We start from the raw sequence: 23,395 nt of genomic DNA on the forward strand, positions 1-23,395 counted from the left end.
AGAATCCAATTTTTTCTCACGCAGTATTTACATATGATTGCTAGCATCTTGAAAGTCTCTTTCCCAAATTTTAATTTACAGTATTTATTACCGTACTTTTGTTGTATCTACTAAGTGTAAAAGCATGGATTAGACACCGGAAAGGCAGAGGTAGATACAAGGGTGTACGAGAACTGGTCCCAGTCATTTAGGCAACTGATGATGATCCAAAGGAGGAGGTAAACCAGCACGTGTGTAATACAAGGAAGTGGCTATTCCATTCCGGTTTCTTTTTGATTAGCAAGCATTTTGCAAAGACTTGAGCTATGTGTGTGCAAGACTCAGACAATCATTTTTAAAACAGCTTTAAAAAAATAATTTCACTGAGCAGGGATGGGGTGGGGTGGAGTCAGAAGACCATCAGATTGGTGAAGATAACCAATATATATATATAACAAAACCAAATTATTTATCAATATTATATATTAATATTATAACCAATATATATAACAAAACCAAATTATCCCATATAACAAAACCGAATTATTTTTCATGTTTTGACTATGTCTGTGGTCCAGTCCAAGAGAGTCACCATTTCAGATGAATTCCATACATTTGCATTTAAGTCTGTGAAAGACTTTCATTAAGTTCAACAAGTAGCTGAACCAAAGGATTGGTAACTTTTCTGAAACAAAAGGGAAAAATTATTTCTCTTATTTTAGTACTGTTCCTTCACTTTCAACTCCAGAAATCATTTCAGAAAGTTGATGTTTGTTGTCAAAAGAATTAATTTTATTAATATTTTTATGACTAGAGGGGGCGCCTGGGTGGCTCAGTGGGTTAAAGCCTCTGCCTTCAGCTCAGGTCATGATCCCAGGGTCCTGAGATCGAGCCCCGCATCAGGCTCTCTGCTCAGCGGGGAGCCTGCTTCCTCCTCCCTCTCTGCCTGCCTCTCTGCCTACTTGTGATCTCTGTCTGTCAAATAAAAAAATAAAATCTTTAAAAAAATTTTATGACTAGAAAGAATAAAATTAAGAAGTTATGTGGTCTCCCTTTTAAAAAATAACTCATCAAAAGATAAGACCTTTTCCTTATTCTTGTAAGTGGAAAATTGGACCCAAGTTTAGAATTTGAAAATGTGACTTAATGGAGAATAATCAGTTTGTATGACATAGTGGTTATTTAGCCGCTGCAAAATCCAAAGTATAATTTACTGTTCTTTCTCTCCTCCCTCCCTTTCTCTCTCTCTCTCTTCTCCCCACCCTACCATCTCTCTCTCTCTCTTCCTTTTTTGTCTCTCTTTCCTCCTCTCTCTTTTTATTCTGAAATGAGCATTATTCTGAAATGAGAGTTCCCTTGTATTTTTTCTTGCAAAGATATCCCTTTGGAGTGAAAATCAGGAAAAGCTTTAATTTTATCACCTTGGAAGTGTTTTATGTCTCCACGGCAGAGAGAGTAGTTTCCGTACTGAGAGCAAATGAAGGGGTTAATCCTGGGCTTGGCTGAGTGTCAGTGAAACTTTTTTTCTGGCTCTGCTCCGGGTTTCCCCTTGAAGGGATTTCCCTCCGCCTCCAGGCCTCTGCAACAAGACCCTTTATAAAGAGCAGACTTTCCATTTCACTCCTCACTGAGCCTCACTGGCTTTAGGGGCTAAAACCTCTTTCAGGACACTTCCAGGCGGGATAGAAAGAAGGGTTTGGGGACCACTATGTTCTCATCACAACAGAAACTAAAAATGCCTAGGAAGATGGTCGTGATCTTTGGAGCCTCAAATGTTCTTTGGATGGTGTTTGCTGTTTGTAAGTCCTTTTCTTTGATCTATTCCAAATGCTCACATTCCATTTCAGCTCTGATTTTGGCTTCAGTCAGTTGTGCAATGGTAGTGAAGAAAGGCATTAGGATTTTTAAGAAGTGGGAAAACCATTTACTATAACATGTAATATGCTAGGTATATTATCTGTACCATGTATTATCATAGTTGGAGTTATAAAGAATGTTTTTCAGATATCTTTTTCCAGTGTTAAATAAATAATTGGATTCTATCTCTACTGAGGTCTATCTCTTCAGTTTCCTATACTTGATAATGAGCTTAAACTTAGCAAATATCAAAACAACTTTCATAAACGGGCATCAAGGTCAGGACTGAGAGTTCTCCATGATTCCAACACCTTTGGCAGCGATGCCTGTTTTTTGGCCGCCTTGTAGTTAGTTCAAAATTTAGGAAAGAGATAAGCCAGACTGTATTCTGGACACTATACTAGAACAGAGCAGAGGGAGTGGAATACTAAACTAAGTTCACTTTTCTCTTTTTGTCCTCACAGCTCAAGCTTTTAAAATGGAAATCTTCCCTGAACACAGAGTTATTGCTCAGATCGGTGATGTCATTTCACTGACTTGCAGTACAACAGGCTGTGAGCCCCCATCTTTCTCCTGGAGAACCCAGATAGACAGTCCTCTGAATGGGAAGGTGAGAAATGAGGGGAACAGCTCCACGTTGACCATGGATCCTGTTAGTTTCAACAATGAACATGCTTACGTGTGCACAGCAACTTGTGGATCTAAGAAACTGGAAAAAGGAATTCAGGTGGAGATTTATTGTGAGTACTTTGGAGGATCTTTGATTTTCCTCTTAATTTTGCTTTTAAAGTAAGTTTTTTAGAAAGGATATATTTTTTTAAAAGATTTTATTTATTTATTTGACAGACAGAGATCACAAGTAGGCAGAGAAGCAGGCAGAGAGAGAGGAGGAAGCAGGCTCCCCGCCGAGCAGAGAGCCTGATGTGGGGCTCGATCCCAGAACCCTGGGATCATGACCTGAGCTGAAAGCAGAGGCTTTAACCCACTAAGCCACCCAGGCGCCCCTAGAAAGGATATTTTTAAAAGAAAAAAAATTAAAGGCTATTCATGTCCAGCTTCTTGACTAGAGGTCATACTGCCCTGGGAAAGTTAAGACCACTAGCATAGAAAAGGAATACAAACCTTGCCTTTGTTTCTAACTCTGCCACAAACATAGTGACCATAGGTAAGACTCAGCCTCTCGGGGCTTTTCTTTTCTTGGCCATAAAATGAAGATCTCTGAAGTTTCTTAATCTTCTTTTCCAAAAATTTCTATTTGATTATATCCTTAGATGTTTACTTTGTCATATGTCTAAATGGTTTATGAATTCCATTCTTTGGGGATTTTCCACTTACTTATTCTTATGCAATTTCGTATAAACAGCGTAAGTAGATCTATGATTTAGTAATAGGCTTCTGTTCAGGAGTTTTCCCTTAGACAGAAGGAAAGTATCTACAAACATTCCACTCATTTGACTTTGGTACAGATAAATTTAGGAGGGTTGTTTTTGGTTTTGGTGCCATTAAGCCTTAATGCTCAACCACTCAACCTCAAGGTTATGGGTGTAATAATTTTATTTGCCTCATGAATGTTCATGAACATCCCTAGTTTGCCATTCTACCAAAACACATGCATTCTTGACCCAGCATATAAAGTTAGCAAGAGGAGTAAAGAACCACCTGAAATAAAAATCTTGCCTTTGGTTACTGATGACTACTCTTTCAGAAAAACAAAACAAAATGAAACAAACCCATACCTTTATGACCATCCCTTCATGAAGACCCCATTTGATTATCTTATAATTATTTTGGTTCCCATCTGCTATGGGGGAGCTCAGCTTTGCCCAGCGTCTGTAATTGATTCTTCAATAAGCCCCATGTGCTGTTAATGCGTCCCGAGAAACCGTGCCTGGCCCGCTGGTTTCAATTATGCCGGTTGTATGTGCATAGTTCGTCCGTGCAGCCCCCTGAGCTCCTTGAAAGTCCCCTTAGGTAAATACAGGGAAAAGTAGCAAGTTCTCATATTACCTGACAGGAAACTATGCAGATTATGGGCACATTTTTTACAGAATATGAGAGATAGAAATTATTGGTGGAAAAATTAAAAATACTGTTTGTTTTTTGTTTCACGTAGCAAAGCATTTCCATTTCCTTTGCCTTTGCTTTCATGTATCAAACAGTTGAAGACTTAGAAAAAAAAAAAGAGGAGTAAAGACCCTTCTGGCTTTAATTATCTTTCCTGAGGTTTTTCTTTAAGAGTATCTGTCTCTCATTATGTTTAACGAGCCTTCTCTGTTCCACATTTGATTGTAATATTCTTTAGAGCTGGGGCCTTTGTGTTCTTATTGTGCAGAGTCCTGAGTCCAGCCAATGTGTTACCATCTTGACAGTTTGTGGTGAAAAGGTAACCCTTGCAAAGGAAGCAATGGCTGACTTAGATCAAACGTTCCCTGTTCCTTCGGCACTGGAAGGTTCAAGTGGAGTGCTAGTTCGGACGCTGAGTCAGGCATTGTGGGAGGCAAATCTCCTTTCCAGAATTTGTAGATTGCGCAGGTGTACCCGTGCAATGATATTCTGAGCCTCAGTTTCCTTATCTTTAAAGTGGACGTATCTCGCCCTAAGATTAGAGAATGTGATATAATGTAAATCTTCAGTAGCAGTACAAAATAATAGAAATCCTGAGTGAAATCCCGGACTTGCCATTTATTAGCTGTGTGAATTTGGCGAGTTATGCAAATGTACTAATTCTATGTTTTCATATCTGTGAAATGTGCTATGTCTTAGAGTTACAATAAAATTATTTATATTTAAGAAATAGCACAGTGACAGGCACATATATGTATTTAATAAACATTAATTTCTTCTCCCTTCTTTTACTCTTAATATGCAAACCTTAGTACATGTAGGATCAGTGCTGAAGAACTCCCTTAAAGGTGATTGACTCTGATTGGTGAACCTACCCAAAACTATTAAAGGTTATTTGAACAGTGAATTAAGACTGTATCCACAGAAACATTAGACTTGGTTTGCATTGCATTGAATCAGTAAAAGACCTTGTGTTACATGAACGGAAAGCCTTCTCATGTGTATTTATTTGTTTGACCTTTGCAGCTTTCCCTAAGGACCCAGAGATCCATCTGAGTGGCCCCCTAGAACTTGGGAAGCCAGTCACAGTCACGTGTATGGTCCCTGATGTTTACCCATTTGACAGGCTGGAGGTAAATTTGATGAAGGACAATGAGCTCTTAAAGAATAAGGAATTCCTAGAGCCTATGGAAAGGAAGTCCCTGGAGACCAAGAGTTTGGCGGCAACCTTCATTCCTACAAATGAGGATATTGGGAAAGCTCTTGTTTGCCAAGCGAAATTAAACATTGATGAATTTGACTTTGAACCCAAAGAAAGGGAGACTACCAAAAAACTGCAAGTCTACAGTAAGTACTTGTGTGATAGAGTCTAGTCTTTGTGGGAATTTAGTCAGCTAAAGCCAGGAAGGCATTTGTTTATAGTTTTTACTCCATTTTTATTCATCGAGAACATAGAATTTGTCAATAGCATAATTCAATGAAAAGAGCACAGGATTTGGATTGAGAAGACTTCTGGCTCCATTAACCGTGTGAACTTGGGTCACTTAATTTCCTTATTTCCCAATCTACCAAAGGGGAGTAATAATACCAGCTGACTTGGTAGGAGGAAGTGGGCTCAAATGAGATGTTTTTAAACATCTCTTATTTTTGCAAACTCTTATAATATGCTCTGAAATATTAAGTTATAGAAATTTCACAAGGTGAGCACTTGTTCTCTGTGTGCGTGTGTTATGTGTGCATGCGCTCATGGGCTCATCTGCATGTGCGTGTGCTCACGCAATAGCCATGTGCACTGGGTGGGAGAGTAGGGATGAGGCTTGATTAACTCCACATTCCCTGAGACTGCAGGGAGATTTGAGGCAGGCTTGTAGTCCCAGAACTGTGTGGGAGTGGACACACTGTACTCCATTCTAGACCAAAACACTGTGTTCTGCTTTGGACACTACATTTCAAAGGAGTATTGCCAACTATAGCATGTTTAGCTGAAACAGAATGAGATGGAAAGGCTTTAATCAATATTTTGAAAAGCATAGTCAAGATAAGGGGTATTTTTCCTAGAGAATACAAAACTTGGAAAAGAGAACTATCATTAAGTATTTGAAAGACAGTCATGTGGAGAAGGGATTTGATTTATTCTGTAACAGCAGAGGACTGAACTATGGCCACTGTGTGGAATTTATTTACAAAGAGGTGTGGAATTTGTTTACAAAGAGGAAGGTTTCAGTTCAATTGTTCTAATAATTAAAGCTGTCCCCAAATTAAATGGACTGTTTTGTAAGGCAGCGATTCCCTCAATCAAAAGTGCTGAAGCCAACTTAAATGAGCACTTGGAAAGGGTGCTTCTCTTGGTAGAAGACGACTTCTACCTTATCTGGGAGATTGAGCCACATTACTCTAAAGTAATGTAGTAATTTTCTTAATTTCTGAGTATCTATGGCAATCTGAAAACACCAAACATCAAAAAAAGTATCTCATGGGGTACCTGAGCGGCTCAGTGGGTTAAGCCTCTGCCTTTGCCTCAGGTCATGATCTCAGGGTCCTGGGATCCAGCCCCGCTTCAGGATCTCTGCTCAGCAGGGAGCCTGCCCCACCCCACTCCACCCCCCGCCCGCCTGCCTCTCTGCCTACTAGAGATCTCTGTCTGTCAAATAAATAACTGAAATCTTAAAAAAAAAAAAAAAGAAGTAACTCACTTAGATTAGTCAGATATTGGATTAACTGATTTTTAGGACCCCACAATACTGATTTTATATTACTTTGACAGAGTAAGTTTGTCAACTTTGTGAAAGCATATGAATACAGCCTGTGAGAGAAATACCTTATCCTTGTTGGATCAAGATGATGTCTAGCAGTTACTAATCTTGGGTCCTGCCTTTTCAGTTTCACCCAAGAACACAGTTATCTCTGCGAGTCCCTCCACGAAGCTGCAAGAAGGTGGTTCTGTAACAATGACATGTTCCAGTGAGGGTCTTCCAGCCCCACAGATTTTCTGGAGCAAAAAATTAGATAATGGGAATGTACAGCTCCTTTCCGGGAACGCAACTCTGACTTTAATTGCTATGAGGATAGAAGATTCTGGAATTTATGTGTGTGAAGGAGTCAATCAGGTCGGGAAAGATGGAAAAGAGGTGGAATTAATTGTTCAAGGTAAGTAGACTGTGAGAAAGGAATGATAAAGGTGCTGTAACTGGGGTTTGCGTAGTAGGGAAACAACTTCAATGCCTACATTACTTCCTTAAGTTTTACTGATGACCCATATGATGTCATTTCCTTTAGCACAATTGTATATTCATCTTACTCATACTTCTCAGAAGTCTTTCCTCCCAGGGTATAAATGGCTCTGCATTTCTCTTTTCCATCTCTCACCATTCCTTCCCTGCTTCATCCTCTGGCTTTCTCTTTTCCCTCCGCCCCCTGAATATTAGTATTCTCAGGTTACTACATCTGTCCTCATCTCCATTCTGGACTCCCAGTATTTGGGCTACTATATGCTGATTATCCCCAAATTCATGTTCTTCCATATCACCAAACCTGTCATTTCTTCCTCAAAAAGATCCTTAGAATTTGTCCTCAGTTTTTCAACCCCCTTGCCATTGCCTTAGTTTATCATCTCTGACTTAAACTCTTGTAAGATATTTTAAAATAACAGCATTCACTGACCACCAGCTATATGCCAGGCATTTCATATATGTTAGCTGTAATCTTCAAGAAATAACTAAAGAGTAAGTATTTTATACTCATTTTACAGATGAGAGTGTATTGTCTCACAGAAATGAATAATGGCTCCTACCGATCTTATACCTCATACTTGCTAGGAATTCTACTTTCCACTTTATATATGTTGTCTTGTTAGTCTTTACCACTACCTTATGAGGTAAATAAAAACACGAGTTCAGCAACCTTCATACTTTTCCTAGAGTCAAGTTGCTCACTAGGGGTATTTACTATGATTTTAAAACAGGCACATTTTAAACAAAACTCTATGACTTTTCAACTAAATAGCTAATTGTCTTCAAATGGTCATCCTGCTGTCATTCTGTCTGCAAGATAATCAATCCTATGTAATGCTATCAGAGTATAGACCTTAAACAAAAAAGATGCTCGTTATATATGACTTCAACCAAACCCTAATTGCATGTAATTTAAAATGTGCATTTCTTAAAATAACTCTTCATGATCTGGTCAGAAACTACTTTTGTAGCTTTGTTGGTGTCCCTGTACTTCTGTCCGTGTTGCTCCTTCTGCCTGGAGTGCCCTTCCTTTACTTGGTAAAGTCTTAGCCATCCCTCAAGACAAAGCTCATGTTAGCCTTCCAATTCCAGATTGTATTAAGCAAAGCTGGGCATTCTCCCTTTGTCTACACTCAACCCTTCTTATCGAAGTTTGTGTACTTCTGTTTAGTTCAACACATATTAATCAAGAGCCCTTGTCCAAGAATCCAAGAATTATGTTTGGCATTATGGGGGCAGACATGAAAAAGTTATGGTGACCACCCTTTAAGAGTTTACAATGTAGGGAGGAAAGACAGGCGTGTATGCAGATAATTTAAATATACTTTAGTAAGAGCCAAAATAATGTATCTATTTAAATATGTCTTTTCATTAAATTGCAAGTGCCTTAAAGTCAGGAACTGTGCATATGTGTGTTTTAATATTTGGGTGTTTACCACAAAATAGGTGCCCGTAAATACTGGTTGCATAAATTGTAAACATGAGCAACACAAAATTTTAGAATACAAAAACATAGGGTTTAAATTTAGATGGTTAAAACAATAAAAGTGACACTCACCATCAGTAGATTAACTCAGATGGGTGTTAGCTTACCATTCTCAAGAGACCAGGAAAGTATTAAACTAATAAAATCATGGGAAACTAATCACCCATCCTGGATAACTCCACCCCATAATAAACTAGATCCCAGTTCAGTGTGGAAAGGAAATGCATTCTGGGGTTCAAGAGGGCTGTTTTGAATTTTGCATCATGGAACACTAACAACCTTAGGTACTGAAGAGAGAATTGAACTTTGAAAGGACCTTTCAGTTACCTAAGAATTACTCCACAGGGACCTCGGGTTTGCCTGGTAACACATGCAGCCATTGGAAAAAATGATTTGAGGGCTCTTCACAGGCAGGAATTGGGTCTGTTTTCAGGTTCCCCATTCCCACACTAGCATATAAGGAATGATCTCTCTTTTTCAAAGCCTAAGAGCATATCGGTTCATTGAGATAATTTGAGGAAAGCCTTCTTTGGAAGATTCTACAATGTCACAGCGAGATAAACCAAAGAGAAAAACAACTTCTCCTGGCACAGATGAGAAACCTGTAAAATGTGATGTACTTGGATTTCTTATATGTGGAGATTTCTTTCCTCCACCTCTAGTCTGCTATTTGGGGGAACAATTTTAGTGATTTTCTGTGAAGTCTCATCTGTCCCTTTCAGGGTTGCCCAATCATTTCCCAGTTTCTTCAGGGAACAGGGAGTGGAGATTTGAAATTCCCTTTTTTTCCCCAGACAGAAAGCATCCCAAAGCAGCCTGTGGGTCCAGCAGGGATAGCCTTGGCAGCCAAAGAGCTCCTCTGGATAATTTGAGACTTAACAGTTTGCTCTCTTATCTCAGTTTTCAACCCCTGAATTAATTGAAAGTATTTTTGTATTGCATCAGACAAATTTCAGGGGTGACTTGTATATCATTTTCATGTTTAGATTTTGACTTTACTTTCAATGTGATTCTGTGTGCTTTCAATGGCATAACTTTATATTGTTGGCCCAGAGACTCTAAGCTCTGGTCCATTATGGGTATTGCATCTAAGCAGAAGATATATTTCTGTAGCTTTTTTCACAACCTCTCTTAGATCTTGCTTTATCTCCACACGAGGATGACTTGATTTAGTTGTTCAAGCAACTGAAAAGCTGGGATCACAAATCAGACCCACCTGGCTTCAAGTCCTAATTTTGCCACTTGCAAACTGGATAAAATTATTAGCATTTCTGAGCCTAAATTTCCATAAGGAGAAAGAGGCCAAGGAGGGTGATGGGAGAAGAAGGAAGAGGAAGAGGAAAATAAAAAGCAGCAGCAGGAGAAAGTGAAAGAGAAGAATTCAGTTGTGAGGATTAGATGAGATAATTAATACATGCAAACTGGTTTACATAATGCTTACACACTGGAACCTCAAGTTGTTGGAGCTGTTTCCACTCTTACAGGGATTTGATAAACTACCATTGAGCAGAGACTGAATTATTGTCATGAAAAGATGCCAGCTTCTGTCCTGACAGGTTTTTATCCACATTCATTCTGTTAAATGAATGAGTCAATGAACTCTTGTGGGTTTGTTCTTTAAAAACATCTCTCTGGGCAGTCCCAAGGTGGAAAGGAGTAATTTCTTCTTGGCACAGATGTTAGCTGAAAAGAGATGGGGGTGGGGGAGAAGACCATATATTGCAATGTGGTGAAGGAAGAAAAGAAACTCATCTTCTCTTTGTCTTGTTCTTTTTACTCCAGAGAAACCATTCATTGTTGAGATCTCCCCCGGACCCCAAGTTATTGCTCAGATTGGAGACTCAGTTGTGTTGACGTGTGGTGTCACAGGCTGCGAGTCCCCATCTTTCTCTTGGAGAACGCAGATAGACAGCCCTCTGAGTGGGCAGGTGAAGACTGAAGGGAGCAAGTCCACACTGACACTGAGCCCTGTGAGTTTTGAGAATGAACATTCTTACCTGTGCACTGCGACCTGTGGCCGGAAGAAACTGGAAAAGAGAATTAGTGTGGACCTCTACTGTAAGTGGTTTCCAGAATTGTTTGCTGTTTTTTCCCCCTCAGTTTTATTGAAAGAAATAGAATGCAAGTCTGTGATACACGGTGATATCCATGTGTTTATTTATTTATTTTTTTTTATCCATGTGTTTAGAAAGGGAAGTTTGCATTGTGAATTGTTCCTAAATCTTTGAACCAGAATTTTTTGATACAAATTAATGGACCCAAATCTCAAGTATATATTACATATGTACACAGCATCCACAGTCCTCAGTTTGCGTCTTGTCCATGCTCTGTCATCATGCACTTGAACACACTACACGTTCACTGCTTCCCATCCCCTCTGTGTGTACAGGGGCTGTTCAGAAGTAGTAGTGAGCAAGGAGTGGGAGTTAGTGCCCGTTCCGATGACTGGAGAGGGATTACTACCACTCAGCTATTTGAACAGAGGGTGAGGCCCCAGGCTACTGTTTTGAAGGTACATTTGGGAAGCTGATTGGCAGGATGGGGGAAAAATGAGGCAAAAATGAAAACAGGTAGTTATATTGGCCCCAGGGGATGGACAGTGACAGCTGCTCAGGTGGAAAGCAGAACCAGGCATCAGTACTAGACCTTCACCTTGATGACGCTGCATACACCTGCAGTACTTTTCCTTGCTGTTCCTGTCACCTTAATAAAAATCATTTACAACCTGGAATCTATATGAATTTGACATTGCTGGAATTCCTCTGCTGTGATGAATGAATGACAAAATATTCAAAGTGACCTGAAAATGAATTACTTTAGAAGGCTACTCTGCCTTGTTTTAGTCAGCAGATTTCAAGAGAAAATAGAACATTTGCTACCAGAAAACCTGCCCAAACTTGTGTTACCCATCAGAATTTTGTTCAGCATGAGTTAGAGTATGTCTGTGGAGGGATTTGAATCTCTCAAAGTAAGGGTAAATTTTATTGTGTTATTATATTACCCAGAATCCAGCATCTGCTGATGTAGGCACATTCCCAACAGAAATGAGAACCAGAGGTACAGCTTTACTGCAATAAGGAAATATTTGAAAATTTAACAACATTTTGTTGAAGGAGAAAAAATTTTGGCATTGCTCTTATTCTTGATAACTATTTTAGTCTTATCTTTATTGGTCTGCATAAGACATACTATAATTATTTAGAATCTAAATCTCACAGTTTTTTGTTAACTACAAATATTGTCTGAGAAATATTTAAGATTTACTGTCTAAGCCTGGCCATTGGAAACTAAAATGTCTAAAGTGAGAACTGCCCTATGGCTCTTATTTGATACTGCTCTGTGAAACCATGCCTGGGTTCTGAGCTCAGAGAAATATGGGTTCTGATCGCAACTCAGTCACTTGATAGATACAATACCTAATGAGAGTCTCTGAGCTTCTATAAGGTTTATAAGTTTTTCTACCTACAAAATAAGTTAAATGAAACCCATTTTATCAGGCTGATTAAAAGACTGAGATAATGCATATTAAAAGAACAATACATCATGGGAAATATTTAAAACATTTGAAATATATAGTTGCTAAATAAGATGGTGGAAACTCATGTTCCTTCCAAAAGACCAGTTCATGGGTGTCAGACCACATCACTAAAAAGAGAAAAATAGGAAGTATATTTATTTCTTGAATGATTCATGATTAAGTACTTTTGTTGATAGCATTTATATTTAGTATCATAAATATGTAGGCTTAATTTTATTATTTATGTATTGGTGATCATTCTATCCCAAGTGAGTTAAAACTATCATTTTGAGACCTTTCCATTTAATAGAGATTAGTTCCATTTTTCCTTTGAATGTTTACATATAAACATAATTTTTCATGATATTTGCAGCATTCCCTAGAGATCCAGAGATTGAGATGAGTGGTCTACTAGTGAGTGGAAACCCAGTCACTGTGAGCTGTGAGGTTCCTAATGTATATCCTTCTGACCGGCTGGAGATTGAATTATTTAAGGGGGAGAGTATCATAGAGAGTAAAACCTTTCTGGAGGACATGGACAAGAAATCTCTGGAGACTAAGAGTTTGGATATGACCTTCATCCCCACCACTGAAGATACTGGAAAAGTTCTTGTTTGTCTGGCTCAGTTACACATTGGTGAAATGGAATTTGAACCCAAACAAAGGCAGAGTACACAGATGCTTCATGTTAACGGTAAGTACATGAGTGATGTAGCCACATGAGTGATGTAGCCACAACTTAATATGGATTTCTTAGGTTTGTCAGGCCATAGTTAACATGAGGTTAAAGAGCTAAAACTTCTGTGGAAAAAAAAAAGTAACTTGGGAGGAAATTTTAAAATAATTATTATAATAAACCACTCCTAACACTTAAAACAACAATCATCTATTAGCTGATGATTCCATGAATTGGCAATTCTAGAAGGGGTCAGATGGGCAGTTTATCTCCTCACCATGGAATCAGATGAATTCACCCATTCATTTTCAGTCAACTGGCAGGTTAGTTGGGGATGGCTTGTCACAGATGGACTCATTCCTATGTCTGGAACATTCTTGGGGGTTTCTGGGCCTCCCTTTCTCCATGTGTTGTTTCCCCCTGAAGGAAGGTGGAATAGGTTTAGTCACCAGAGTGCAGCATTTCAGAGAGGTGACAATGAAAGCAGGCTCGAGTTTGGAAGTCCTACAGCATTACTTCTTTCATATTATATTGGTCACAATGAGTCAACAGACCAGCCAAGATTAGAGAGCTGGGAAAATAAACTCCACCTTCTCATATGGGGTTCAAATAATTTTTGGTCATGTTTAATATACCATAAATGTCTATGTACACTATCAATGATCATCCATTCTTTGGTAGTAAAAGACTCTCTACATAACTTATTTCTATTAGAAAAGATCCATGATGTGTTCACATTCTACTCTCTATCATTCTGTCTGCTTAAGTTAAATGGGCACAGAAACCTTCCTTTGGTAAAGTTAATAAACTGTTAATAAGTTTATTAATAAACATTAATAAACTGTTCCAATCCATTGGTTCCATAGCTCAGTTCTGCAACATTATTAAGACTTTTGGAACTGAGGGTATAAAAGGGTCAAACTTAACAAGTGTCCCTACTTTTTCAGTTGCCCCCAGGGATACAACCATCTTGGTCAGCCCCTCCTCCATCCTGGAGGAAGGTAGTTCTGTGAATATGACGTGCTCTAGCAATGGCCTCCCAGCTCCGAAAATCCTGTGGAGCAGGCAGCTAAATAATGGGGATCTACAGCCTCTTTCTGAGAATTCAACTCTCGCCTTAACTTCTACCAAAATGGACGATTCTGGTATTTATGTGTGTGAAGGGATTAACCAGGCAGGCATAAGCAGAAAAGAAGTCGAATTAATTATCCAAGGTAAGTAAAATGTGATTAATGAGTTACTATTGCCAGTATTATTTTAGTTGTTGCTGTGTTTGAACAAAGTTCTCTATGGAACCAAAATTTTTACTGAAAACATAGATTGAGGGTTTTGAAGAGCTCCTGATGTTTCCTACGCTTGGAAAGTTCCTGGAATGGTGCTTCCTCATAAACCATTCCACATCTCTTATTCTGAAATTCTTTAACCTCCAGTGGAATGCTAGCTGTGGGAACGGTGCCAGGAGCTCCGGTTACACTTATGAGACAATGATTATGGTGTTGAAATAGGGATAGGATGAGAAATATATGTATTCGGAAATTAGTTAGGATTAAAGCCACAATATCTGGCAGAACTGGACTCTGAGTGGTACTCTCAAAAGCTACATGCTAATATTTGCTTAGAAGCCTAAGAAGGCACGTAAACCTTTTGTAAATTCTGAGGTTAAAAGTAGCAGTGTCCGTGCCTCGGGTTCATCAACTTGATGCCATGGAACCACTAGAATGGCTTCAGTTGTAAGATCCATACCCCCTCTCTCCAGAACGGAGAGCCAAGACTGAAAACAAAACAATTTCTAGTTGACAAGTTAAATCCATAGGCTGTTTTGGGCAAAAGCATGAAGTGATATATTTGGATTTCTCCCACCCTTGCACTTTGGGGATTAAAAAAAAAGTTCCTCCCCCTCCCCACCCCAGAGCTGTCCTATCCTCTCTTACCCCCTGGTATTATTTCCACTAAGGTATTAGTGATTTTCTTGTTACCTCATTTTAGTGATGATTTGTATTTTAAAGAAACAACCTTGGAAGGGCAATGCACAATGTTAAAGAAATGTATGTCATGGTTCTATAGCTGTGTTTGAGGGGAGAATCTCAAATCAAGTCACAAAAATAGATGAACTTAATGGGAATCTCACTTATAAAATGGCAATATGATACCTTCTGCCATGGGCGGTGTATTAATAGAGATGTTGCATATCAAATACTTAGCCCAGGGCCCACCGCTTAACAAATGGTAGTTATGGTTGTTAAGAATAGTAAGAAGAGAGAAAAGGAAAGAATAGTAAGAAAGCCATCTCTTCATAACTTGATCCAGGAAAATCCAACTCAAAACTCAGAAGCCTGTAAAGACCTTTATGCTTCAAAGAAAAAACTTTGCACAACATTGTGACAGAAAGAAATGTTTTCTTTTTCCACATTTGAATTCTATTTCTGTTTATCAACACGATTTTTTGGTTAGTCTAGAGAAAGAATTAGATTAGGGACATGAGAGAAATATAGACATATCTTCTCTTATTAAAAACACAATCATTTATAACAAACCAGTCAATCTTTGACTTCTTTACTTTCCCCTATAAACATTTAATGCAAACAGCAAGCACAGATAGGTTCCTGACAGCTAATTGTTGCTGTCATTAAATTAATATGAAAGTGGTTTATATTTCACCCAATCAGAGGTGCCTTTTAAATTCTCTTTACAGTTGCTCCGAAAGACATACAACTTATAGCTTTTCCTTCTGAGAGTGTCAAGGAAGGAGACACTGTCATTATCTCCTGTACATGTGGAAATGTTCCAAAAACTTGGATAATCCTGAAGAAAAAAGCAGAGACGGGAGACACAGTGCTAAAGTCAAGAGATGGTGCATATACCATCCACAAGGTCCAGTTAGAGGATGCGGGAGTGTACGAATGTGAATCTAAAAATGAGGTTGGCTTGCAATTAAGAAGTTTAACCCTCGATGTTAAAGGTAAGTTAGTTTTCTGTTTTTGTTTAATTATTTTTTCTAATAGAAGTTTGATGGAATGTAAAGATTTTCTAGGATCAGGTGAGTGAGTTGGCAAAATGGAGTTGAATTCCATGTTGACTGTGGTTATTTCTCAGTGTTTCTTAAAATAATCATGCACAGCTGCCCTATCCTATGAAGTTTAGCCAGGAAGTTGACATTAATCACTGGTGAGTACAGGATTCCCATTTGCTTTTCTCAAAGTTGACAATTCATCATTGGTCTCCGAAGTCTTGCATTTCCTAAGCGTTTAAACATACATTCAAAACCTTTCTCTGGAGGTTATAAGGAAACTAAAGAAGTAGGATTCACCCAATGAAGAAAAAAGTTTCTACCCAGGCTCTTGTCCCTCCTACCACAAGAGAATGACTAGGCTGAAATTCATTCATTCCTAGTTCTTTCAATCTTTGATGCCTCTGGTCCCCTTTTAATTAAGGCTAGGCCCGGGAAATTGGACATCTAACATTTTTGTAATTCTGTTTGTAGTTAATGATTCTCTTTTAAAGATATATCAAAGCTTCTCTACTTTTTAAACTCTATCTCACACATTGTTTTTTTTTTAATTACTTTATTAAATGAATAACTTACATATTTGCCATTCTCATTCATTACTTACATGAACTCTCAAAGCATTTTAGGTACTCAACTAAGAAATTCGGGACCCCAAACAATGGTTTAAAATAACAGTAAATGAATGGAGACAAAAATTTGCCATTTTTCCTTGCTATTTTGAGCTAGCTTACCTTGCTATTTAGCTAAGTTTTTGGTTTTTTTTTTTTTAAAGATTTTTAAATTTATTTGACAGACAGAGATCACAAGTAGGCAGAGAGGCAGGCAGAGAGAGAAGGGAAACAGGCTCCCTGCTGAGCAGAGAGCCTGATGCGGGGCTTGATACCAGGACCCTGGGATCATGACCTGAGCCGAAGGCAGAGGTTTAACCCACTGAGCCACCCAGGCACCCCTATTTAGCTGAGTTTTAAAATTACTTTTATTTTTCATTGTTTTGGCTTGAAAGTATTCCAATAATAGGAATGGCTGGGAGTCTAGGATTTTCAGTGTTTATACAGCTAATAAAAAATAGTGTTTGAAGATTGCCCTGGTAACCGACTCAGCAGCAAATTTGTGTTTGACTGCAGATGCCTAAAGGAAAAACTGAAGGCAAAAGATAACATTTATTAAATTGAAAAGAAAACAATAGGAGTAGAAATACCATTGTCCAACATGTTGTCAATATTGATGCCTAACCGTAATTATGATAATGGATATCCATTAAAATATTATGTTTATACTTTGACTAGTTCTGCTCTGCTGAAGAAAGTAGAAAGATGAGGCAGTTATCGTTATGTTTAGGGTTAAGTGTTTTTTTATTTTAATAATTTGAAAAAATTGACTTCCTCTCATCTGACCATCATGATCCTTTTCTATTTGGTTGATCTCCAGTGATTAGAAACTTCTAGATGGAATGTAGTCATTCCCAAAATCGATTTCTTCAAAGACAGAAAACATACGTGCTACTTTAAGAAATTTAATACTTGTGAGGTCATACGATGCTGGGCAAACATAAATATAAATAGAGATGAGCCTCTAGTAAATGCCATGTTATCTTCCCCAGATCGTCTTATAAGGTTAAGATGGTTTTTTTGTTTTTGCTTTTGTTTTTTTTAAGATTTTATTTATTTATTTGACAGATCACAAGTAGGCAGAGAGGCAGGCAGAGAGAGAGGAGGAAGCAGGCTCCTTGCGGAGCAGAGAGCCCGATGTGGGGCTTGATCCCAGGACCCTAGGATCATGACCTGAGCCGAAGGCAGAGGCTTTAACCCACTGAGCCACCCAGGCACCCCTAAGGTTAAGATTTTAAGTAATAGTGCACCTGTCAGATGATTTTTAGTAGATTGGAAAAAATACTAATTTTAGTTGTGTAAACTTTTACCTTCTGTACCCAATTTACAGCTAAATGACAAAGTGACAGGATGCAGAAAGAAAAGAAATGCATTACTATTCAAAAAATATTTACTGGGGGTCAACTACTCCAAGCAATGAGTCAGGTACTGGCTATTCGGTGGTGGACCAAAAAGAAAATTGATATATCGTCTAATGTAATTTGTAGTCTGGAAGAGGAAAGAAAAGTTAATAGATAACTATACAAATAAATGTTTAATTATAAGCAGTGATAAGAGTTATGAGAAGAAAGTGTAGTGAGTAATGAAAGTATATCGGGGTTCCTAATTGAAGCTGGGGAAGATGTGGGTCAGAGAATGCCTGACTAAGCAACAATCAAACTAAAATGTACTATCCAAAAAACTTCAGTTTATCGAGAGATGATATAAATGCTGAAGTGACACCCTACTTCAGAGATACAAAATGTAAAATTTTGTATATATCTCTGAAAAAGCTATCAGCAAGAATTCTTTTTCTTACTATCATATATGGTGTTTGACTATAATGGTTACACTTCAGGGTTTTCTTGGAGAACTAATTAGTCATTTCAGTTCATGGTCAGCAGAGTCCTAGCTCTTTAGTGGATTTTTATATATTCCAGAGCAAATACTCTTCCCCAATTCTTGCTTTTGTAAATGAGCTCTAGAAAGTTGTGTCCTTGCTTCCATTCAACAATTGAACCTGATTCTATTTGGATCCAACTTTATGTAAGTCAACAGCTGTCATCTTTAGACTCATCATGACCATGGCAACTGCCAACTGATTATTTGGGTAATTCAGAGAAATATGCATTTTGGTTCTTGCTGGCCCTTATCACTGCTTTGATTCACTCCAATTTAGAGAAGTAGTTGTACTGTTAAAATAAAACATGTAACTACTACTATCAAAACACTTTTTGTACTAGACATTAATTACACCCATTTTATTGTTTTCCAGGAAGAGAAAATAACAAGGATTATTTTTCTCCTGAACTTCTTGTGCTCTATTGTGCATCTTCCTTAATAATACCGGCCATTGGAATGATCATCTACTTTGCTAGAAGAGCTAACATGAAGGGGTCATATAGTCTCGTAGAGGCACAGAAATCAAAAGTGTAGCTAATGTTTGAAATGTTCAACTAGAGACACTATTTATCCATCCAATGCTTAATACTGCTCATCATTCCACGAGGAAAACCAGTTAAGAGTACAGACTTCCAAAAAAAAAAAAAAAAAAAAAGAGTACAGACTTCCCTGAATGTAGTGAATGCTTGGAAAGAAATGGCTTCTTATGCCCCATGCTGGGAGCAAGAGGCCAAAGGAACACCTTCTACCTGAAAAATAGGCACTACCATTGAGATGTGTTGACTGGAGCAGTTCCTTGATGTGTATGTATATACAATAACATGATCTGTACATATGTAAAATAAAATTACGCCATAGCAAGATCACTTGGAATAGCAGCATTCTGTAGTCAGATCTTCAAAATAATTCAACAGTGTTGCCTAGGCTGATATAACTGAATGCATCTTAAGAAAGATCATCATCTTAATATTGACTGGCAGCTAACCTATGTCAACTTTTTAATATTTTATTTTCTTTAACAAAAATTTTATTTCTCTAAAGTTCATTGACAATAATTTCATGTTTTATATAGATGCTAAGGTTTATCTTTTTATAGGCAAGTAATAAACCAAGAAGGCACTGGGTTCACCTTCAGGTACTAAACACCTCAACCTATGGTATAAGGGTTGACTGGAATTCTCTGGATGGTACTAACATGGTACGGAGATGTCTTATGATGTTGTTTATCAGACATTTTTGTAGCTTTTCCAATGTGGTCTAAAAATGCAACTTCTTTTGATTTTCTTTTGTAAATGTTTAGGTTTTGGTTTTGTTTTGTTTTGCTTTGTTTTGTCTTGTTTTTTGTATAGTAAAGTGATAATACCTGGAATTGGAAGAATTGTGTGTTTATTTATTGTAAACTGCCTCCTTTCACTGTGGTGTTTGGAATGCCAAGTTCCAAAAGTAAAGAATTCAGACTCATAGAAATAATAAGCAGATACTTGAAGTGCGAACCTCAGAGTACTTTGATCAGAATGGAGTTATGAGAACTTGATAAAAACTCAGATTTTTTAAGGCTACACTAACCTATTGAACTTAGATATCTTGTTTTGTGTCCTTGGACTATGCAATTAAATTTATTTGCAATTAAATTTTAAAAATAGAAAACACAAGAAGAGTGAAGGCAGATGAATGTGTATACATCAAAGAGTCACAAATAAACACCTGTGTACATACCAAGATTGAAAGGTAGAGCATTTTTGCTTCCATCAGAGCCCGTCTTACCATCTTTGCAGAGAAGTCAAGTCAGTCTTCATCACTGCCAAGACAGGGCCTTCTGATTAATAAACAGCTATCTGTAAACCTTTTCATTTTCCAGAATGTTGCTTGTTCATGACCTAAAATCTCACTGATCCCCAGCCTTTGTCAAAGTAGCCCAGGCCACCGATAAAATCCCTTTAGGAAGAGCTGGATTCTCTACTCCAGAAGTTCAGTAATGATGTGGGGGAAAAGAGTGATTTTTTCTCCCCTAGAGACAGGAAGTTTTTCACCCCATCTTCCTGATCTTGTTTATGAGCACTTTTAAAGGGAAGTAGCAAAATGAGATTGAAGACAGGTAAAGAAGACCGATCTTCTACCTGACAGTAGGTGCCAGATCTTGGGGAAGAAGGGAATTTTCTCCCCTGGTTCCTGGTCTCTGAAGTGGGTATGAGTTGTCTTGGACACTATTGCCAAATTTTTTTCTGATGGACTAGTGTTACAGTAAAGCATAGAAGCCACCTATCAGAACTTTCCACCTCAAGTAGAAATCCTTCAGATTGTCTATAAATCTGAATGTGAAACCAACTCATTCACTTGCCTAATATTCTAGTGGGAAAGAAGCAAACAGCTGATTTGGGGAGGTACATAAGCACTTTCAGGATCTTAGTAAACTTTCATTTCCCTCATAATGTTTCATAGTCTGATTGTCTCAGAAATAGGTTCAAATCTTGCTACTGACCTTTGGTAGTATTGGTTCTCAGCTACGTGTACACTTTTTTAATTTTGGAGACTGGCAAGTTTGCCATCTCTCTCTGACACTGTGATACTTAAGCCAAGACTAATTAACAGGTTGAAAAAAAAATCATGACAGTCCACATCTTCTGACCATACTATCATCTTTCCTGCTGTGGGTGAAGGGTATGGGGAAATTATGAATATGAGAATGACTGGGGAAGGTAACAGCTGGGGTCAATCACCTTATGCACTAAGGAGCTTTAGTTTCCTTAAACATAAAATGAAGACTTTCTACCAGTAAATTTTAGGGTCCTTCTAGCTCTCAAGCACAATGGTTCTTTGAAAATTTACACATGTGCTTTAGGTAATTTTTTTGTCATTTATTTTAGAGAATCTTTTTGCATTAAGCCAAACACAGATCTAGGGATCTTCTCATTATCTTTCACTTACTCAACTTTAACAGAACTGGAGACCAAAAAAATCAAACGTTTAAATTAATCCCAACAATAGGAAGTAGTTTTTGCAAAGATTTCATAATAGCCACTCTTCCCTGCAAAGAGGAAAGGGACATTTATAATGTCTTTTGAAATACCTTTTATTTTAGCTATAATGGTAATGAAAATTTCACTTCTGAATAAAAATGTATGCAGTGGCTTTTCAAGCTTTGTCGCTATTGAAGAACCTAGTTTCTCTCAAAAGACTAATCTGTAAGACTTGTTTGAGAAAAGTGCGATGAATTGAATGGAATCAAATGTCTGGGTTTTTGAGTGAAGGACAATGCTATCTGGAGACAGTATGTTAATTGCTTTTAGTTCTTTTGTCACTAGTTAGGACTCTTGGGGGCTTTGTGAAGGAGAGCAAAAGTTGATTCAGTGGCTGAAAAAGCAAGGGTTCAGTCCTGAAAATGAATAAGAAGATGGCACTGACTTTGTGGGGCTAAGGGTGGAGGATGAATCGCTCCTACATTGAATTGAATTGAAATTGTGAAGAATTTCAACTAGCTTCCTCGAATGAAAGTTTCGGTCTGTGAAAAAGATGTTTAAAGTCACAGTTTGTAATTAAGAATATTATTACTGTCTCTCTTTAGTCCAAAAATGTGTGCAATTAAAATTTATTCAATTACCAGGACATTGAATACTATCAGGCTGAAAACCCAAAAGAAGTGGTATTAAATGCAGAACTTCGAATGCACGATAAAAATGAACATTATCAGTCTTGCTGAAGGTCATATTTACTAGTTAGAAATTTAGGAGTAGTCACATGAAACCCACTGAAAAAGTAGCAGACTCAAGGAGTTGCTTTTTATGGGAGTTTCTATCACTGCTTTGTCAAGGTTTGTAGACATTTTCTATGTTGTCATGAAAATCACTTTATGTTCCCAGGCAGAAAACTGAACTAACAAGTTCATTTTCCCTTGTGACAATCTCATAAGGGCCAGCTTCTCCTTATTGGTTTGAGTTCCTGTTATGGAATTGGTCTAGTCATCATAGAGTTAACCCTTAGTGTTACTCACTTGCATATTCTCTGTCAGTGTCCTGACAGCATTTCCCAAACTCTCTTCATCATGGGAAGTCCATAAGGAACTCTTAAAATACACAGAGTCATGGACTCTATTCCAGACCTACTGCAATTAGAATCTCCAAGGACCTGAAAAATCCAAATTTTTAATGAATATCCCTGATGATTCTTATGTGGGAAATAGTCTTCCAATAAAACTATTTAACTATTCAGTAGGTTTTCATCCCCAGAAAGCATTAACCGAGCCTCGAATTTTGGAAGGGTTTCTGCTGTCTGCAACCATCTCCTCTCACCTTTTTTGGAAAATTGGTTTATCATTCAAACACATTTTCCTGTCTTCAGCCTCCTATCTCTATTAGCTCTTAGAGTCTACTCTCTTCCACCTTAAAAAAAAAAAAAAAAAAAAAAACTAACAAAAATTTTTTCTCAAGCCTGCACTTCCTGCTAGATACAGCCTTATTTCACCTCTCTTTTCACAGCAAGATTCTAGAAGGGATAACCATTGAATGTACTGCTTCTCAATCACTGTGCGACAAACTCTTATCTAGCTTCTAAATCGGCCCCTACCAAAGTCAGTACTAATCTCTTAACTGATAAAATGGAGATAATTTTGAAATATGAAGTCAGCATGTTTCCATTTCTGATTATCTCTAATCAAAAGGAATTATCTCCTGCTTGTTCCAAGGCTTCCTCACTCACCCTTTCATTATCTGTGGCGGCAGAGAGAACCTAGGTGAGAAAGAAAGAAAGAATCAAGGCTCAGTTTCACATTTCAAGCCAGGTTTATTTGAATCCATAGGAAGACCCTGGTTTTAGAAGTCAGGCTATGTAGAGAAAATAGAGTGCTTTCCTGCATTCCAAAAATTCCCCCTAACACAGCAAGAGCTCACAGTGTGGAGGAGTCAGAGGATGTGTGGTAAGCCCCAGACACACAGTTGGGGAGAAAGCTGTCCTAGATTGAGAGAAGGAGCCAAGAAAGACAAAGGAATAGCAAGATATTAGACATGAATGTCCTTGCCACTCTCTGCTGTGAGATCAAATGCAGGAGGATCACTGCTGCAGAATCTCTCAGATAGGTGTGGGGGAACCAGGAAAGC

The 23,395-nt window shown here is 38.0% G+C and overlaps 1 protein-coding gene across 3 annotated transcripts; it reads left to right on the forward strand.

The window, feature by feature from the left end:
- Positions 1-1,593: 1,593 nt before the first annotated feature.
- Positions 1,594-19,677, forward strand: LOC111143412 (vascular cell adhesion molecule 1). 3 transcript variants are annotated; one of them, XM_022497135.1, is made up of 9 exons: positions 1,594-1,778; positions 2,301-2,576; positions 4,927-5,247; positions 6,781-7,047; positions 10,399-10,674; positions 12,507-12,827; positions 13,757-14,023; positions 15,502-15,768; positions 18,679-19,677. In XM_022497135.1, the coding sequence occupies exons 1-9, from the start codon at positions 1,688-1,690 to the stop codon at positions 18,837-18,839; spliced, it is 2,247 nt and encodes a 748-aa protein (XP_022352843.1). In that variant the 5' UTR covers positions 1,594-1,687; the 3' UTR covers positions 18,840-19,677. The 3 variants fall into 3 exon arrangements, with proteins under 3 accessions (XP_022352843.1, XP_022352845.1, XP_022352844.1); XM_022497136.1 differs by having other exon boundaries at positions 1,618-1,778; positions 2,301-2,390; XM_022497137.1 differs by lacking the exon at positions 10,399-10,674.
- The last annotated feature ends 3,718 nt before the right edge of the window (positions 19,678-23,395 follow it).

Source organism: Enhydra lutris, unplaced genomic scaffold (assembly GCF_002288905.1).
Source record: "Enhydra lutris kenyoni isolate GAN:26980312 unplaced genomic scaffold, ASM228890v2 scaffoldscaffold9, whole genome shotgun sequence".
In the NCBI taxonomy this organism is placed as follows: Eukaryota; Metazoa; Chordata; class Mammalia; order Carnivora; family Mustelidae; genus Enhydra; species Enhydra lutris.

What these genes read in the sequence shown, in the direction of transcription:
- LOC111143412 (XM_022497135.1), top strand. Translation starts at nt 1,688, where the DNA reads ATGTTCTCATCACAACAGAAACTAAAAATGCCTAGGAAGATGGTCGTG. An exon ending in CAAAAAACTGCAAGTCTACA is followed by an intron (nt 5,248 to 6,780) that starts GTAAGTACTTGT and finishes CTGCCTTTTCAG; the next exon opens with TTTCACCCAAGAACACAGTT. An exon ending in GGTGGAATTAATTGTTCAAG is followed by an intron (nt 7,048 to 10,398) that starts GTAAGTAGACTG and finishes TTTTTACTCCAG; the next exon opens with AGAAACCATTCATTGTTGAG.